This window comes from Lissotriton helveticus, chromosome 4_1 (assembly GCF_964261635.1).
Source record: "Lissotriton helveticus chromosome 4_1, aLisHel1.1, whole genome shotgun sequence".
Lineage (NCBI taxonomy): Eukaryota > Metazoa > Chordata > Amphibia > Caudata > Salamandridae > Lissotriton > Lissotriton helveticus.
Genome location: NC_136063.1, coordinates 1039216648 through 1039235505, shown reverse-complemented (window position 1 = coordinate 1039235505; position 18858 = coordinate 1039216648). Strand labels below are relative to the sequence as shown.

The window sequence follows — 18858 nt, the reverse complement described above, 5'->3', positions numbered from 1 at the left end:
TTTGCGTTTTTCTCCATTGCCTAGCACAGTACTAACACATCCACTGCTTTCTTTATCAAAGAATCTATCAATGCTTTGCCAAACACAACACAAGTCTTGTAGGCTTTTTTGAGGGGGCTTGGGTGCACTTCTGGAAAAGAGAAACCATTTTGAGGAGGGGGAGGTGGGCTTGCAGGAATCCTGATTATTTGGCTGAATTCAACAGAAAAGGTGGAAACGCGTTAATTGAAGCTGTTAAAGCGGATATTTTGATATCACCGGAAAAAACTGAGGTTCAAAACCCTCACAAGTGCTCAAGATCCTGTTCAAATGATCTGGACAAAACACTGGTTGTCTGTAACAAACTGCCAGTATGGTGCACTGTGGGTTAAGCACCTTCAAGGATTCTTAAAGAGACAACACCCTTTCAATCTCTATAACAAAAGCCTAAAAGGCTGCAGTTTCTTTTTCCCTTCATACAATTTCATCTTTCATAAAAATTATTGTGCCAAGTGGATGCTGGGCACCAGAAATTCTGGGTACACTGGAGGAAAGGTGGGCACTAGAGCAGGGACTACTGCTGGAGTTGGAAATTCCGGTTTACAGAGGTGCAGGAGCCGCACGCTAAAGAATTATAGTCAAGACACCATATGCCCAGATCTCTTGACTGGGGGAAAATGTTTTGATTTGTTCTGTCATACGTCCATATTGGTCTTTTGCTGGGACGCAAAAAGTCATCTGCCAATATAGAGAAGGTTCAAACCCAAAATTGTAGGGGGGTGATATTTGACTTTGCTTTTTATTTTACAAGTTGTTTCACCTACTACCAAAAATTGCTCTAACCCTGACATGGAAAAAGGGGACCAAAAGACAAAAAACATGAAAACTTCACATCCTCACAGAAAGGAATCACAACTGGAATTGAGGCTCCATCTCGCGGAGTTATTGAAGGAAACCGTTTTCTGGATTCAATGTAAACCAGGGGCATATACATGAGGTGAGGAATCTGCAGCAAGAACTATTCAGAAGAATCATTTGCTGTGCCTTACAATAAGAAATAAAAGTATTTAGCAGTTAAACGATCTTACCTTCATGTAATCCTTGATAAGCCGAGCTGCCTTTACACCAGTTTCTACATTAAAACTGATGTCAACTTTCACATCAGTTTCCTGATCTGTAAGCTTTATGATTGGTACCTATAAACAAAAATATAATGTAAGGTACTGCACAACGTTTCTGAATTACTAGATTACTAAAGAAACTATTTAATAGATCAGATAATATAAAATAAATGCAATTATCTGACACCGAACACTGTTTGACAAATGCTTTAATTTTTTGTTTTAAACGGAAAGCTACCTAGAATGAAATGATAAACTGCTGTATGCTTACAAGACAAACTTCCAGGAGGATAATAGAAAACATTTCACTTGAACTTGTGAAGGCCCAAGTAGAAGAGGCATGTGGGCGGTGGGCAACTTTTAAAAAGGAGGCATAAACAATGTTGTCTGGAAAGAATTTCCACATAGAATGTGACCCAAGACTCCTATGGTATTGAAAAACTAAATCAAGCCTTCCCACTATTACAGTTACTATAGTAAGAAAGAACGCGGATTTCAAAATAGTAAAAATGCCCATTTGAAATTGCTTTGGTACACCTTACTGCCCATGCAGAGGCCACCACGTCAAGTATCTATGCACACATTTCAGTTACCTTGTAAACAAACCTCATACATGAACACAAACATTAGTGGTCTGAATGCATATTGCTAATGGGACTGCAGTATAAAACGAAATGGTTACTTATCAGCTTGAGTAGTTGATCAGTTTGAAGAGTTTTCTGGATTCACATACTGTGCATTATTCCGCCATCTAGTGGTTGGGTCCGAAATAGTCTGGTTTTTTTTTCTGTTTGGGGAGTAGACCACAATTTGGTGCTACGGCCATCCCTTGTGTGGCATCAGACAGTACCCTGGGAGTTACTGTGCGTGGTAGCCATCTTCTGATTCTTTTTTTACCCTATTTTCCTGTAGGGAGTGTCTTAAATTCTGTTTTGTTTAGATGTTCAATCTTTTAGTTTTAGTGATATCTTCTCCCACCTGTTAGTATTTCTCATTATATGGGGGGTTGGTCGTATGTGAATACAGAAAATTCCTCAAGTTGTAAAACTACTCCTACTGGTAAGTAACCATTTCATTTTGCAGCATGAATCCTTTTCTGGATTCACCTGCTGTGCATTAGATTATATAGTGATGTCTCCCTCCTTGGGGTGGCTGTTGTAAGATGAGAAAGACTTTCCGAACAGGGGCTGAAGTACCTTTTGTCCTTAGTCATCTGTATATCCACACAGTAATGTTTGATGAATGTATGTGGACATGCCCATGTTGCAGCAGCACATATGGTGTCTGTTAGAAATGGGATCCCTGGCTGGCCAGGGCTTGCGCCAAAGTCAGTCAGAGACCACCACGTCAGGGCAAGGGAGTTACACGCCAAGATAACCCCTGCTCACCCCCTTGGTAACGTAGCACGAGCAGTAAGGCTAAACTTAGACGCGATGTGAGTTAAGTGTTTGCGCGCGCACCCCCAGCAACAACACCCAAGGCCCACCACAAAGGAAACTCCACACAAGGTTATATATAAAAAATAGCCTTTGTATTACACCAAAACACATTAGATTAAAACACACACTTTACAATGTGCCAACAGGCACGGGCAGAATTTACAGGGGATATGTACAAGACAGGGCCACATGGACCACTGTCAGGAATATGCACTTTTGGACTTAGTACTTGGTAGAATTAGCATTTGTAGGAATAATTATTAGCACATAGCACATGAAATAATAATCACTGTAGCACAAAATGGAACATAAAGCACACAAGAAGTAACCACTGGTAACCGGTAAGTACCACCTACGCAACCCTAACCACCTTAGGAAAATGTCACGCAGGGAACCAGGACCTCACTAGCAACACCTGTACTAGGAGAAAAACAACCACCTAAGTATCACCATACATTTAGGGGTATAGGCATAGGAACATTTTACACATGATGCATCCTAACATTCAGAGGTGTAGGGAAGGAAAACACATGATGCATAAATATACATTCAGCGGTGTAAGACAAAGCACATGATGCATAGAAACACATTCAGAGGTGCAGGAAAAACACAATAGCGCAGAATTAGACACCACCTGTGACTGTCCCTAGGCCAACTGGCCTCGTTGGGGATAGGACGCCCTGTGTCCCAAAGTCAGGGGCCTAAACGTGGCAGCTGCCCACTAAGTGCTGGGCAGCTGTGAAGACAATGATGGGGCCAATGCTGGAGCCTCGCAGGCTCTGGCCAACTGACTGTCCCCTGAGCCCCTCTGGGCTCTAAACAAAGGACTGACCTCTTAGGGCCTCGCTGGGCTCAAAAAGCAATGTGGGCCAGGTGGGAGCGGCCCGCTGCCTTCTGGGGCCGCTCTACCACAAGAAAAGGTGCCCCTCAGCCTCCGTGGCTCTCAAGACAGAAATGCCCCCACGAGCCTCTCCTCGGCTCTACAACCAAATGCGGGGTCGTTGGATGCCCCCTCTGGGGCTCGAGATCACTGAGATGGCCCCCTGAGCCTCGTGGACTCGAACGAGATGCACCCTGAGCCTCGCAGGCTCTTTAAGAGAAATAGGCACCACACGATGGAGTCCCCCCCCTGGGGGCTCTAAAACCAAAAGAAATGCCGCCTCTAGCCTCGCAGGCTCGTAAATACAAATGGGCGGGTTGAGCCTCTCGGGGCTCGTGAAACAACTGTGGCGTTGAGCCTCTCGGGGCTCTAACAACAAAAATGCCCCGCAACCTATCAAGTGGGGCCGCTCGGGGTGAAGGCACCGGCAGAGCGCCACCTCACTCCTCCCCCCCCCCCCCCCAGCCGGCTTTGACTCCCCGGCTTCCGTGTGTGTGTGTGGGCGGGGGGGATCTTCTTGCTCCAGTCTTGTTCGGGTGCCGCCTGTCCTCGTGCCGCGTTGTGGAGCCCCTCCTGCACAGCGGCTCCTCTTCCTGTGCGGCTGGGCAGGGCGGCTGGGCTTCTCCGGTCGAGGCTCTCGGTGGGAGACACACGCAGGGCTCACACCGCCGCTGCGGGAGCCCTGCTTCCTGTCTCCTTCCTCCGGCCGGAGTTAGCACGTGATAGGCTGGCAGGGGTAGCCAATGGCAGCGCAGCCCGCGGAGGAGGCCCCAGCCTCCGGCTCGCGCTGCTGAGGGCAGTGGAGATTTTCCTCGATGAATTACAGGGTAAAAACCATGCCGGGTGGGCACCGGCCAAAGCAATTAAGGCACTCCCAGGCGCCAGAGGGCAGTAAACGCGCTCCCAGGTGCTAGAACAAAAATAAAAGCACTCCCACAGCGCTAGCGGTATAGATAAAGCGCTTCCAGGCGCTTAGCAGGCAAAATAAGGTCTCAGTAAAAATAAAGCGCTCCCCCAGCGCTATAAGCAAGGTCCAGCAACAAAGTCCTGGCAAAGTTCAGGAAGGTAGGCAGGGGGGCAAGGCTGGGCCCAGAGCCAGCTCACTGGGCCCTCCAGGCAGGAAGGCAATCACCAGTGGCGGTCCTCCTGGCGCCCAGCAGCAGCAGCCCCCCTCGGCAAAAGGATCATGGAAGAGATCAAATTGCAAGGGGACACAGACCCTTTTTATACATTAAAATCCTTTGTCTCAGGGTGCAGGGTGGGGGAGAAACCAGTCGCAGCTGGTTTTGGAGTACTTTGTTTTCCCCAGCCACCCTTTCCATTCACCAGGCAGGCTAGGGTCATCAGTCGCACCACAGGGGGCGGAGCCAGCATTGTGTGGGGAAAGCCCAGCCCTATTTAGGTCCCAGGTGCACCACTCCCTCACATCACACATGCTAATCTCAACACTCACCACCGGGCAGACCCATCATGACTCATGGAGCCTGGCACCCCAGCCAGCTCCAGCCAATCACACGCCAGCACATTCACTGAACAGACATTACACTTCTAGAAGTGGCACTTCCATATTAGACACAAACATGCTGCACGCATCATTGCGCAGCATTCAATCACACGAGTCCGCACATACCACACTCGAGCCTGCACACCCCACGCATCAGGAACTACCAGGGACACATACATTCCCCATGCATTCCTATGGGAGGGCAGGCCTATCTTACCACATGCACTCAGAGTGCGCACGCACTTTCCACTGGGACACAGTGAAAGTGCGCAGAAACCAAAAATCACCATCACCAGGTCCCCATTAAAAGCAAAAAGTTTAGGGGTGAACCTGCCAGAAGGGCCAAGTCCAACAGTGTCTATTGTCATGTTGGCCATGAACACTAGGGTTGCTCCTTTTTTCCTTGTTAAATGTGCCTTGAATGTGCCTTTGGCCGTGTATTCAGGTTTTTACCTGCTGAGGCATAGCATATCTGGATGCTCCTACACTCCAATTAGCAATTGTCCCCTTTGTCATGGGTGCACCTTTTTTGGACTTTGAGTAAGAGACAATCAATTGATTCTTTTTATGAATTTGTCTGGTCTGTTGTAGATAGTACAATAGAGCCCTCCTTATGTCTAAGGTATAGAGGCTCCTTTCTAGTCGTGTCTGTGGATCTTTGAAGAACACTGCTAGCTGTATGCTTTGGTTAAATGGAATTTGCTTACTACCTTAGGTAGGAATTGAGGTTTTGTCCTTAAGGATACGTTACTTACCTATAATCCTAGTTCTCTTCCAGGGGTATCCTCAACAAAGTCATGAGCCCTTGCATATACCCACCTAGCCATGGGGACCCCGGAAAATATATACACACCCACACACATACCCACACCCCCACACATAACCCCCCACACATACCCACCCACATATATACACCCCCACACACCCTTACATACCCACACCCTTACATACCCACACACCCTTACATACCCACACACCCTTACATACCCACACACCCTTACATACCCACACCCTTACATACCCACACCCTTACATACCCACACCCTTACATACCCACACCCTTACATACCCACACCCTTACATACCCACACCCTTACATACCCACACCCTTACATACCCACACCCTTACATACCCACACCCTTACATACCCACACCCTTACATACCCACACCCCCACACCCTTACATACCCACACACCCTTACATACCCACACTCACACACCCTTACATACCCACACCCACACACCCTTACATACCCACACCCACACACCCTTACATACCCACACCCACACACCCTTACATACCCACACCCACACACCCTTACATACCCACACCCACACACCCTTACATACCCACACCCACACCCCCACCCCCCCACACCCACAAACCCACCCCCCCACACCCACACACACACCCCCCCCACACACACACCCCCCCCACACACACCCACACCCCCCACACACACACCCCCCCCACACACACCCCCACCCCCACACCCACACCCACACACATACACACCCCCACCCCCACACCCACACCCACACACATACACACACCCCCACACACACACCCCCACACACACACACACACCCCCACACACACACCCCCACACACACACATACACACCCCCACACACACACCCCCACACACACACATACACACCCCCACACACACACCCCCACATACACACCCCCACACACACACCCCCACACCCCCACATACACACCCCCACACACACACACACATACACACCCCCACACACACACATACACATACACACCCCCACACACACACACATACACATACACACCCCCACACACACGCATACACCCCCACACACACGCATACACCCCCACACACACGCATACACCCCCACACACACGCATACACCCCCACACACACGCATACACCCCCACACCCCCACACACACGCATACACCCCCACACACACGCATACACCCCCACACACACGCATACACCCCCACACACACGCATACACCCCCACACACACGCACACACCCCCACACCCCCACACACACGCATACACCCCCACACACACGCATACACCCCCACACACACGCATACACCCCCACACACACGCATACACCCCCACACACATACACCCCCACACACATACACCCCCACACACATACACCCCCACACACATACACCCCCACACACACACACCCCCACACACACACACACACACACACCCCGCCCCACACACACACACACACACACACATACACCCCCACACACACCCCCACACACACACAACCACACACCACCACACACACCCACACCCCCATACCCACACCCACACCCCCATACCCACACCCCCATACCCATACCCACCCCCTATACCCCCACACACCCCCCTATACCCACACCCCCCCTATACCCACACCCCCCCTATACCCACACCCCCCTATACCCACACCCCCCTATACCCACATCCCCCCTATACCCACACCCCCCTATACCCACCTGTTAGACCCGGCCTCGTGGCGTGGTCCACCCTGACCCGTAGCAACCTCCATCCGAGCTGTACACCACCACAGACCCATGAGTCCCCCGGCCTAGCCGACCCGGCCCTCCATGTTACCCACACCGTCCCTGGACTTCCCCGTCCGTGCCTCCATCTTCCCGGCCCGTAGGCCCTGTGTGCCCACTTCCCGGCACCTAAGATGGCCGCCCGATCCAGCGCGGCCTAGGCCGAGAGGCGCCACCCTGGCTGGAGGACAGCGCGCTCCCCTTCAGTGAGAGAGGGAGGAGCAGTCTCTTTCACACCTCCGACCTCCCCTCGAGAGATGGGTTTCGATCGCCCCTCCGGCCACCCTGAGGGCTGGCTCCACGCCTGCTGGGTGTCTGGAACTCCTCCCGAAACTGACAGGAATGGATCAAAGGGCCGCGTGGCAGGAAACCCCAACAAGCGGCCCCCAGGTGCTAAGACCCAAACCGACCAGAACCCCGGAGATCAAAAATGTTGGACCCGGCCTCGTGGCGTGGTCCCACTTCTCCCGCCTAGCGGGCCCTGGACAACATCAACCCTTAACCCCCGGCTGAAAAGCTATCCCCTCCAAACTTCACGAGAGCCGCCACCCCTGGCGATCCCCAGCTCTCCCCCTCGGGAGCCCGGCGACCCCGGCTCGCCCCACTCTGCGGATCCGACCCCGATTCCGGACCACCATTTCAGGCCCAACTCCATCTTGGACCCTACACGTCCGGACCACGTGGCCCCGGCCCGGCCTCGGCCACAGCCCCAGCGAAGCCCAGACATCGAGGCACCAAGATCCAACCAGGTGGTAAAGCGGCCACTTGACGGATCCAGGAAGAGGGGAGTTTCAATGGGCCTCCAGCCATCCCCGGACGCCTGGTTTCGATCGCCCTCCGGCCTCCCTGGGCGCTGGCTCCACCCCCCTGCCGAGTGTCTGGACACTCTCATCCCGGCCCCTCTGACCCCCAGGCACGAGGGTCCGGACATCAAAGGACTCCAGACCTATATCTGGGGCAGCTCTGGGATGGGTCAGTAGTTGTATCCTGGAGTCGAGATCCCTGCTGGCGCAGTCGCGGCTCACCCCGAGAAGAACTCACTACTTGGAACCCTGAACCTTTGGAGTCCTGCTGGCGCTGCCACGGCCCAACCTCGCTGAAACCATCTTTAGAGTCCTGCTGGCGCTGCCGCGGCCCAATCTCGCTGAAACCATCTTCAGAACCTGCTAGCGCTGCCGCGGCCCAACCTCGCTGAAACCATCTCCGGAGCCTGCTGCCGCGGCCCAACACCGCTGAAACCATCTTCGGAGCCTGCTGGCGCTGCCGCGGCCCAACCTTACGGAACCCCCAGCTCGAGGATTGAGAGCTGAGCGTAGGGTATCCCCGTGCTAGACTGATATTAAGACTGTCCCGCTACCCTTTACCCCCCTTGTTACCGAGACTGAGGATCCCTCGATCCATTTTATATATTACCGAAGAAACCGAACCATTATTGCTGATAAAGATTCTAAGAAATACTCTCTTGTGTGGTGTCCCTTTGTAGTGGGTGAATACTCTGCTGTGACGATTCTGGGAGAGGGCCCTCGCTCAGGAGGCCTCTCGACGGCGCTCGGCCAACTCCTTAAGGAGAGGTGGGTCGCTGGGTGGTCAGTCAGACATCTTCTGCCTCCCCAGGGACCGCCTTTCTAACAAAAGAGGAGCAGTCCTATAACAAGGGATGCTCCAGGACTATCGGCAGATTCGACTCTGGAACGACGAGAGCCCTGCTGAGTGACTCGCCCTTGCCCCTTTGGACCATCTGAGCCCTGCTGAGTGACTCGCTGCTCCCTGACTCTCCTGGTCCGGCTGGACCCAACAGATCGCATCGTATCCCCGGCTCGAGGATGGAGAGCTGTGCGCCGGATATGCACAGATATTGACCCTGAACCTTAACCCCTTCAGTGCTGCGCGAATTCCGCTGCAGTGCTGAAGGTTCTAAAGAACCTATGGGTTCATGACGGAACGGTTCCGTCATGAGCACAGGACCACCGACGCTCATGACGGAACCGTTCCGTCATGAGCATGGAAGGGGTTAAGACTGTCCCGCTACCCCTACCCGGACCGAGACTCTTTTGAGCCCTTGCTCTATTCTGTAAATACCTGCCCTTGCCGATCATAAAGATCTCTTGAAGTACGAGATAAAGAAACGTTCTTAAGAAACTACGGTGTGGTGTCTCTTTGTGGTGTGGTGTTGGTATAGTGTGTACGATCCTAGATTCTAGACTCTCCCCCTGAGAAGTCTTGCGCCAGTGCTCCTCTTGGTACTTAGGGAGGTGGGTCCCAGGGTGGTCAGGGGCACTTCCTGTCCTCCCCTGAGATCGCCTTCTAACATTGGTGGCAAGCGACGGGATACGAGCCGCAATCTAGAGATCGTACAGTACACGACTACCGAGCAAAGACAACAGAAAAAACCACCATGAGTGTCATTGAAGCAGACGCGAGAACTGCATTCGGTATAGAACAACTGGAGGAGGACACGCACAAAGAATTGAAAGAATTCTGCAAAGAACTAGGAATCGCTACCACTGGCCTCAACACAAAGGAAGACATGCAGAGAGAATTGAAAGCTTGGGTGGAGTCTGGAGTCCCCCGCACAGAAGGAGCAGCGGCGCAGCCAGACGAACCGGGACTCCCCCAGACAGAAAGCAACGGCCAGGTACGTAGCGTCGTACCAGACGGAGGCCTATCCCAGGAAGCGCTCGTGGATCGAGAAAGAAGTCGCCACCACGAGTTGGAGATGGCGGAGTGGAGTGGAGAAGTGTGGCTCACTGGTTAGAGGAGGCAGACCTGGAAACAGAGGTCAGCCCGGGACCAGGGTTCAATTCCCGGCTCAGCGGGGTCTTGAGTCCTAAAATGTCCATGGACTGACAATTCTCGCTCCGGTGCCTACTCGATTCACGGGTTCACACTCTGCGACTCTGGGCAATAGCTTGCTTAATCTCCACAACGGCCCCTCGCGGCGGGATGCCTGGCTTTCACCTTGCGGATACCCTGCCGGGGTGATCTCACAGGGGAATACCAGGACGGGTTCCCTAAGCAAGCGCTTAGAGACCGCTTGGTGATTTGCGCTATATAAATTCCTGTACATTTACATTTACATGGCAAAACTGAAGATCGAAGGCGAAATAAAGTTGGCAGAAAAGAAACTTGCGATCGAGCAAATGAAAGTGCAAGGAGAATTGGAAGAGAAGAAACTCCAGAGGGAGCATGAAGGGAAGAGACTTTAGCTGGAGCACGAGCGAAGCTTGAAGGAGCTCGAGCTCAAGGCAAGGAACGAAAAGAACCGGCCCCCGGGGAACCAATAGAGCGGACCCCCGGCAGAGCCGAAGGTCCACATCCCCAAAGATGTGTTCAAAGAATATTACAAAAATGACGACATCCAGCAATGGTTCAAGGCCTACGAAGTTGCCATGACCTCCCACCGAGTCCCACAGAAAGATTGGGGAGCCGGATTGTGGGGTCGATTCCTGAGCGAGGGGAAAGACACCCTGCTCGATCTACCGTCCTCCGTGCAGACTTCCTACAGCCACATGAAAGAGGCCCTCCTGACGAGATACGGCCTCACCCCAAAAATGTATCGCCAGCGGTTCCGGGATTGCAAAAAGATTCCTGGCACCACCTGGGTGGAATACGTGAATTTTTTTTTGCAGAGCATTTGAAGGGTGGGTCAAGGGCAGCAAAGTGACCACCATGGAAGAACTAACTGACCTCATGCTGTGGCAACATTTGTCCACGAATGGCTTTGTGGAGCTACGCCAGCATCTGCTCGACAGCAAGCTCGCAGATCCAAGGAAGCTGGCCGTCGAGGCGGATCGCTGGGTGAACACCCGGGTCACCCGGGGCCCCGTAGGTGATTACCCCCGCAACAGTCAAGGACCACCCCGCCAGAGAGGGGGGGGGACCCAGGGGGACCCAGGAGGACCCAGGGACGCCCAGTCCAGTCCCCAGCGTAGCCCCCCGAGAAACCCACCACCGAGTTTCCCCGCACCTCCACCAGCTGCTGCTGGTCCCCCAGGTAGACAACACCGAGTGACCATCACCTGTTCTAGGTGTCAAAAACCCAGGCTCTACGCCAGTGATCCCCAATGTCCCATGGCCCCACGTATCCCAACCACAACTCCCCCGGCTAGACAGATAGCGAATGTAGCTCTAGGGGAGGGGTTGGAGGACACAGAGGTATGGGAACCTACTGCCATGACCCTAGTATCCCTGGGAGATAGGGAGATGGTCCCCGGGAACCCCCTGCCCACCAACACCAAGAAGTACAGCCAGTTAGTGACAGTGAATAGCCACCGAGTGGAGGCCCTCCGTGACACCGGGGCCAGCATCACAGGTGTCCTTCGCCATTTAGTTCGAGAAGACCAGATCCTCCCCAATGTCCTGTGCCCTGTAATTTCAGCAGACAACACAGAGCTTGTGTCAGGTAGCCCTAATACCATTTGAGTGGGAAGGAGTAGCAGGTAAATTAAAAGTAGCAGTACGGACCTCCCAGCCTGTGGACTGCCTCCTGGGGAATGACCTGGAAAGTTCTCATGGAAGCAGGTCGAGCGCCGGACCCATCTCAGGATGATGGGTCTTCTCGAGTGGGTGTGCGCCACCACCCGATCCATGGCCACCCGACTGCCCCCGATGGGGAAGTCGAGGATGAAACTATCAACCTCCCCCCGGTGGATGACGGCAGGGCCGATCCAGCAGGGACCTCCGACCTCTCCCCCCCGAGGAGAAGATGTCACTGACAACGAACACCTACACCCCGACCCCGCACAGATCACCGAGCTGGGTGATCTGCCCGAGCTGGCGCAGTGGCGCCACGAGGGGGCCCCTCCCGAGAGGAGTTCTGCCGAGAGCAAGCTACCTGTCCTTCCCTGATCGGACCCTGGCAACAGGCCGAAGCCCAGGCCGCGGGCGAGCAATCGGGAACGCATTGGCTGTACTGGGAGAATGACCTTTACAGCGAACAGAAGTCAGCGGAGCTAGGGTCAGCCCGTGTGCTGGTGGTACCCCTACGCTTCCGAGACTTCCTCCTGGGCCTCGCCCACGATGTACCCCTAGCAGGCCACTTAGGCCAAGACAAAACGTATAGCCGCCTGGTCACGCACTTCTATTGGCCCAAAATGAAAGCGAACGTAGAGGCCCACTGCAAGTCCTTTCCCACGTGACAGGCTAGTGGAAAAAGCCGAGGAAAGCGCAAGGCTCCCCTCCAACCATTCCCTGTCGTCAGTACCCCCTTTGAGCGGGTTGGAATTGACATCGTGGGGCCGCTAGACCCCAAGACCTCCCAAGGTCACCGCTTCATCCTGTTCCTAGTGGACCATGCCACTCGATACCCTGAAGCCATCCCCCTACGCACTGTCACGGCCCCCGTGGTGGGCCGGGCGCTGATGGGAATCTTTTCCCGTGTAGGATTTCCCCGAGAGGTCGTGAGCGACCGCGGGGCGAACTTTATCTACCGGTACATGACGTCCCTTTGGCAGCAATTTAGAGTGTCCTATCGTTTCACCACTCCATACCACCCCCAAGGAAATGGCCTAGTAGAGCGGTTTAACCGGACTCTAAAGGGAATGATCATGGGCCTAGAGGAGCCCCTCCAGCATAAGTGGGACGTCCTGCTCCCCTGCCTATTGTTCGCCTACCGGGAAGTCCCCCAGAAATCCTTGGGTTTCAGCCCGTTCGAATTACTGTACGGACACCCTTACCGGGGGCCCCTCATCCTGATCCGAGAATGTTGTGAGACAGCACCCGAGACCCCCCTAGGAGGTGTTTCGATACATTCTGACCCTCCGATACCAGACTCGGAAGTTCCGCGAGCTGGCCGAGGCCAACCTGGAGGCGAGCCAGGAGGAAATGAAGCGCTGGTATGACCAGAATGCCACTCTTGTCGAGTTCCAACCGGGCCAGCAGGTATGGGTCATGGCCCCAGTGAAACCTTGCGCCCTCCAAGATAAGTGGACGGGGCCCTTCAAGGTGATCGAGCGGAAAAGCCAAGTCACGTACTTGGTGAACGTCTTGTCCCCCCGGAACCCCCTGCGGGTCCTGCACATGAACCGCCTCAAGCCTCACTTCGTGCGGACAGAGCTGAGCTACTGTTGGCCACAGATGACAGGGCGGAAGAGAAAACGGAGCCTCTCCCTGACCTCCTGTGCACCAAAGAGAAAGATGGCTCCGTGGAAGGAGTGAACCTCTCTTCCTCCCTCACTCCCCAGCAACGCGAAGCCTGCCGCCAGCTCTTGGGGCAGTTATCTGACCTGTTCGCCCTCATCCCCAAGGTCACCGACTGGTGTGTCCATGACGTGGACACCGGAGACAGCTAGCCAGTGCGACACCGAGCCTACAGAGTCCCCAATCGAGTCCGGTCCTGCATCCAGGCCGAGGTCTCGAAGATGTTGTCCTTGGGGGTGGTCGAACCCTCAGACAGCCCCTGGGCCAGCCCAGTGGTGCTGGTCCCGAAAGCCTCGGCCCCTGGTGTCGCCCCTGAACTGAGGTTCTGCGTGGACTACTGGGGGCTCAATGCCATCACCCGAGCCAACGCTCACCCTATTCCCCGCGCGGATGAGCTCATTGACCGTCTCGGGTCTGCTCATTTCCTCAGCACCTTTGACCTGACCTGCCGATATTGGCAAATTGCGCTCACAGAGGGGGCCAGGGAGCGGTCCGCCTTCTCCACCCCGGATGGGCACTATCGCTTTCGCGTGATGCCCTTCGGAATGAAAAATGCCCCGGCCACCTTTCAGAGACTGGTAAACCGAGTCCTGGCTGGGCTGGAAGAGTTCAGCGCCGCATATCTAGACGATAGCGCGGTTTTCAGCTCGGAATGGAGTGAGCACCTCCGGCACCTCCGGAGGGTGCTGATGGCCCTGCGCCAGGCAGGCCTCACAGTGAAAGCTAGCAAATGCCAGATTGGGCAAGGATCGGTGGTCTACCTGGGACACCAGGTCGGGAGCGGGCATGTCGCCCCTTTACAGCCTAAGATCGACGCCATCTTAGCCTGGGAACCACCGACCACCCAAACAGAGGTATGAGCCTTCCTGGGCCTCACCGGCTACTACCGGAGGTTCATCAGGTGTTACGGCAGCCTCGTAGGTCCCCTCACAGAACTAACGTCCAAAAATCAGCTCAAGAAGGTGCAGTGGACCCCAGCCTGCCAAGAGGCGTTCGACACCCTCACGAAAGCAATGTGTACTGCCCCTGTGCTACGAGCCCCTGACTACTTCAGAGAGTTTGTGGTACAGAGTGATGCTTCAGAACACGGCATTGGGGCCGTACTATCCCAACTGAATGAGGAAGGTCTAGACCAGCCGGTAGCCTTCATTAGCCGGAGGCTACTCCCCAGAGAGCGGAGGTGGAGCACCATCGAACGAGAAGCGTTCGCATGAGTCTGGGCCCTAAAGAAACTACGGCCCTACTTGTTCGGAACCCATTATCGAGTCCAGACGGATCATCGACCATTGCGGTGGTTGATGCAGATGAGGGGCGAGAACTCCAAACTACTGCGATGGTCGATCTCCCTCCAGGGGATGGATTTCGCTGTAGAGCATCGCCCTGGTACCAACCACGCCAACGCTGACGGCCTCTCCATGTTCTTCCGCCTCAGCGAAGAGAACCCCCAAGAGGATGGGTAGTTCTCCCAGACTTTCAGCTGGGGGGGACGCATGTTAGACCCGGCCTCGTGGCGTGGTCCTCCCTGACCCGTAGCAACCTCCGTCCGAGCTGTACACCACCACAGACCCCTGAGTCCCCCGGCCTAGCCGACCCGGCCCTCCATGTTACCCACACCCGTCCCCGGACTTTCCCGTCCGTGCCTCCATCTTCCCGGCCCGTAGGCCCTGTGTGCCCACTTCCCGGCACCTAAGATGGCCGCCCGATCCAGCGCGGCCTAGGCGAGTCACCCTGGCTGGAGGACAGCGCGCTCCCCTTCAGTGAGAGGGAGGAACAGTCTCTCACACCTCCGACCTCCCCTCGAGAGATGGGTTTCGATCGCCCCTCCGGCCACCCTGAGGGCTGGCTCCACGCCTGCTGGGTGTCTGGGACTCCTCCCGAAACTGACAGGAATGGATCAAAGGGCCACGTGGCAGGAAACCCCAACAAGCGGCCCCCAGGTGCTAAGACCCCTGCCGACCAGAACCCCGGAGATCAAAGAGGAGCAGTCCTATAACTAGGGATGCTCCAGGACTATTGGCAGATTCGACTCTGGAACGACGAGAGCCCTGCTGAGTGACTCGCGGCTCCCTTGCCCCTTTGGACCATCTGAGCCCTGCTGAGTGACTCGCGGCTTCCCTGCAACTTTGGAACATCTGAGCCCTGCTGAGTGACTCGCGGCTCCCCTGGAACACCTGAGCCCTGCTGAGTGACTCGCGGCTCCCCTGCAACCTTGGAACACCTGAGCCCTGCTGAGTGACTCGCGGCTCCCCTGAAGATCGTAAGACCTCCAACATCTTGCTTGTAGCCCTGCTGAGTGACTCGCGGCTCCCTGACTCTCCTGGTCCGGCTGGACCCCACAGATCGCATCGTATCCCCCGGCTCGAGGATTGAGAGCTGTGCGCCGGATACGCACCGATATTGACCCTGAACCTTAAGACTGTCCCGCTACCCGGACCGAGACTCTTTTGAGCCCTTGCTCTATTCTGTAAATACCTGCCCTTGCCGATCATAAAGATCTCTTGAAGTACGAGATAAATAAACGTTCTTAAGAAACTACGGTGTGGTGTCTGCGTGGTGTTGGTATAGTGTGTACGATCCTAGATTCTAGACTATCCCCCTGAGTAGTCCCCGCCAGTGCTCGTCTTGGTACTTAGGGAGGTGGGTCCCAGGGTGGTATGGGGCACTTCCTGTCCTCCCCTGAGATTGCCTTCTAACACCACCCCTCCCCATACCCACCCACCCACCCCCCCATACCCCCAATACCCACACCCCCGATACCCACCCACACCCCCCACACCCCCACACACCCCCACACCCCCATACCAACACACACCCACCCCCATACCCACACACACACCCACCCCCATACCCACACCCCCCCACACCCCCACCCCCATACCCACACACCCCCATACCCACACACCCCCATACCCACACACCCCCATACCCACACACCCCCATACCCACACACCCCCATACCCACACACCCCCATACCCACACACCCCCATACCCACACACCCCCATACCCACACACCCCCATACCCACACACCCCCATACCCACACACCCCCATACCCACACACCCCCATACCCACACACCCCCATACCCACACACACACCTGTTAGAAAGGCGACCCCAGGGGAGACAGAAGATGTCTGACTGACCACCCTGAGACCCACCAATCCTTATGGAATAGGCCGAGCGCCGTCAAGAGGCCACTTTGGCGAGGCTCCTCTCGTACAATCGTACCTGACGAGCAAACACACCACTACAGAGGGACACCACACGAGAGTAGATTCTTAAGAGTCTTTATATATGTAAAGGCCAGTTCTATCACCAATCTGTACACAGGGGTCGAGGGACCCTTAAAGTCTCGGTTTCTGGGGAACGGGGTAGAGGGACAGTCTTGGTAACAATGGGCACTAGGATGCCCGGCGCACAGCTCTCAATCCTCGAGCTGGGGGGTGCAAGGAGCCGCGTCAGCAGGGCTCCGAGGATGGTTCAGCGTGGTCGGGCCGCGACAGCGTCAGCAGGGCTCCGAGGATGGTTCGGCGTGGTCGGGCCGCGACAGCAGGGCTCCGAGGATGGTTCGGCGTGGTCAGGCCGCGACAGCGTCAGCAGGGCTTCGAGGATGGTTCGGCGTGGTCGGGCCGCGACAGCGTCAGCAGGGCTCCGAGGATGGTTCCAGGTACAAGAGTTCTTTCAGGATCCGCTGCGACGAGGTCAGCAGGGCTTCGACTCCAAGGTACAACTACTGTCTTAATCCAGGGCTCGCCCAGATATAGGACTGGAGTCCTTTGATGTCCGGACCCTCGCGCCTGGGGGTCAGAGGGGCCGGGATGCGTGTGTCCAGACACCCAGCAGGGGGGTGGAGCCAGCGCCCAGGGAGGCCGGAGGGCGATCGATACCAGGCGTCCGGGGACGGCTGGAGGGCCATCGAAACTCCCCTCCTCCTAGATCCGTCGAGTGGCCACTCTACCACCTGGGTGGATCTTGGTGCCTCGATGTCAGGCTCCGCTGAGGCCGTGGCCGGGGTCGGGCCGAGGCCACGTGCTCGGGACGTGATAGGCCCAAGATGGAGTCGCAGAGTTGGGGGCGAGTAGGGTTCGCCGGGTTCCAGGGGGGAGAGCCGTGGGTTGTCAGGGTGGCTGCTCTTGTCGAGAGTTTGTGGAGAGTAGTGCCGGGGGGGGGGGGCGACAGCGGGTCGATGGAGAGCTGATGTCGTCCCGGGCCCGCCATGCGGGAGGGGTAGGACCACGCCACGAGGCCGGGTCCAACAACACCCATACCCACCCCCACACCCCCATACCCACACCCACCCCCATACCCACACACACACACACACACACATACCCACACACACATACCCACACACACACACCCACACACACACATATATACCCACACACACATACATACCCACACACACACATACATACCCACACACACACATACATACCCACACACACACACATACATACCCACACACACACACATACATACCCACACACACACACATACATACCCACACACACATACATACCCACACACACACACACATACCCACACACACATACATACCCACACACACACATACATACCCACACACACACATACATACCCACACACACACACACATACATACCCACACACACATACATACCCACACACACATACATACCCACACACACCCACACACCCACACATACATACCCCCACACACACCCACACATACATACCCCCACACACACATACCCACACACACCCACACACATACCCACACACACACCCACACACATACATACACACCCACACATACATACATACCCACACAATACCCCCCCACACACACCCACACCAATACCCACACACACACACACACCCATACCCACACACATACACTTGTATCCACAAGGAGTATGGAATAGAAGCCAACAGACGAGGAGTTGCTTAGTTGAGCCCTGAGGTTTTCAGATGTATTAAGATCCGAAAATTGGACGTAACAGATACAAGGAAAGTGACACAGTTGACCGTTGATGTTGCCTGGATGAATATTATAGAAAGACTGCGAGGAATACAATAATTTTGGATACAAGCACTTATTGAGGAACGCTAAGAGGTGAAATTATTCTTATTTCTACTGAGACCGCCTGTGTTGACATCCGGGTAATAACAATCTAAAAGAAAGACGTTTCCCCTTTAATGTATCAAGTTTGTGTTCCGAGATATTAAACTAAGCCTTGAAAAAGCCCTGTGGGCGAAACGC

At 55.0% G+C, this 18858-nt stretch overlaps 1 protein-coding gene across 1 annotated transcript in view; it reads right to left on the bottom strand.

Moving 5' to 3' along the window:
- The window catches only part of TENT4A (terminal nucleotidyltransferase 4A), a 606146-nt gene that overhangs the window by 342286 nt on the left and 245002 nt on the right, over nucleotides 1-18858 (bottom strand). The window contains exon 5 of the mRNA XM_078687633.1: nucleotides 1068-1175. Coding sequence (XP_078543759.1) covers nucleotides 1068-1175 — 108 coding nt within the window. The remainder of the gene's footprint in view (nucleotides 1-1067; nucleotides 1176-18858) is intronic.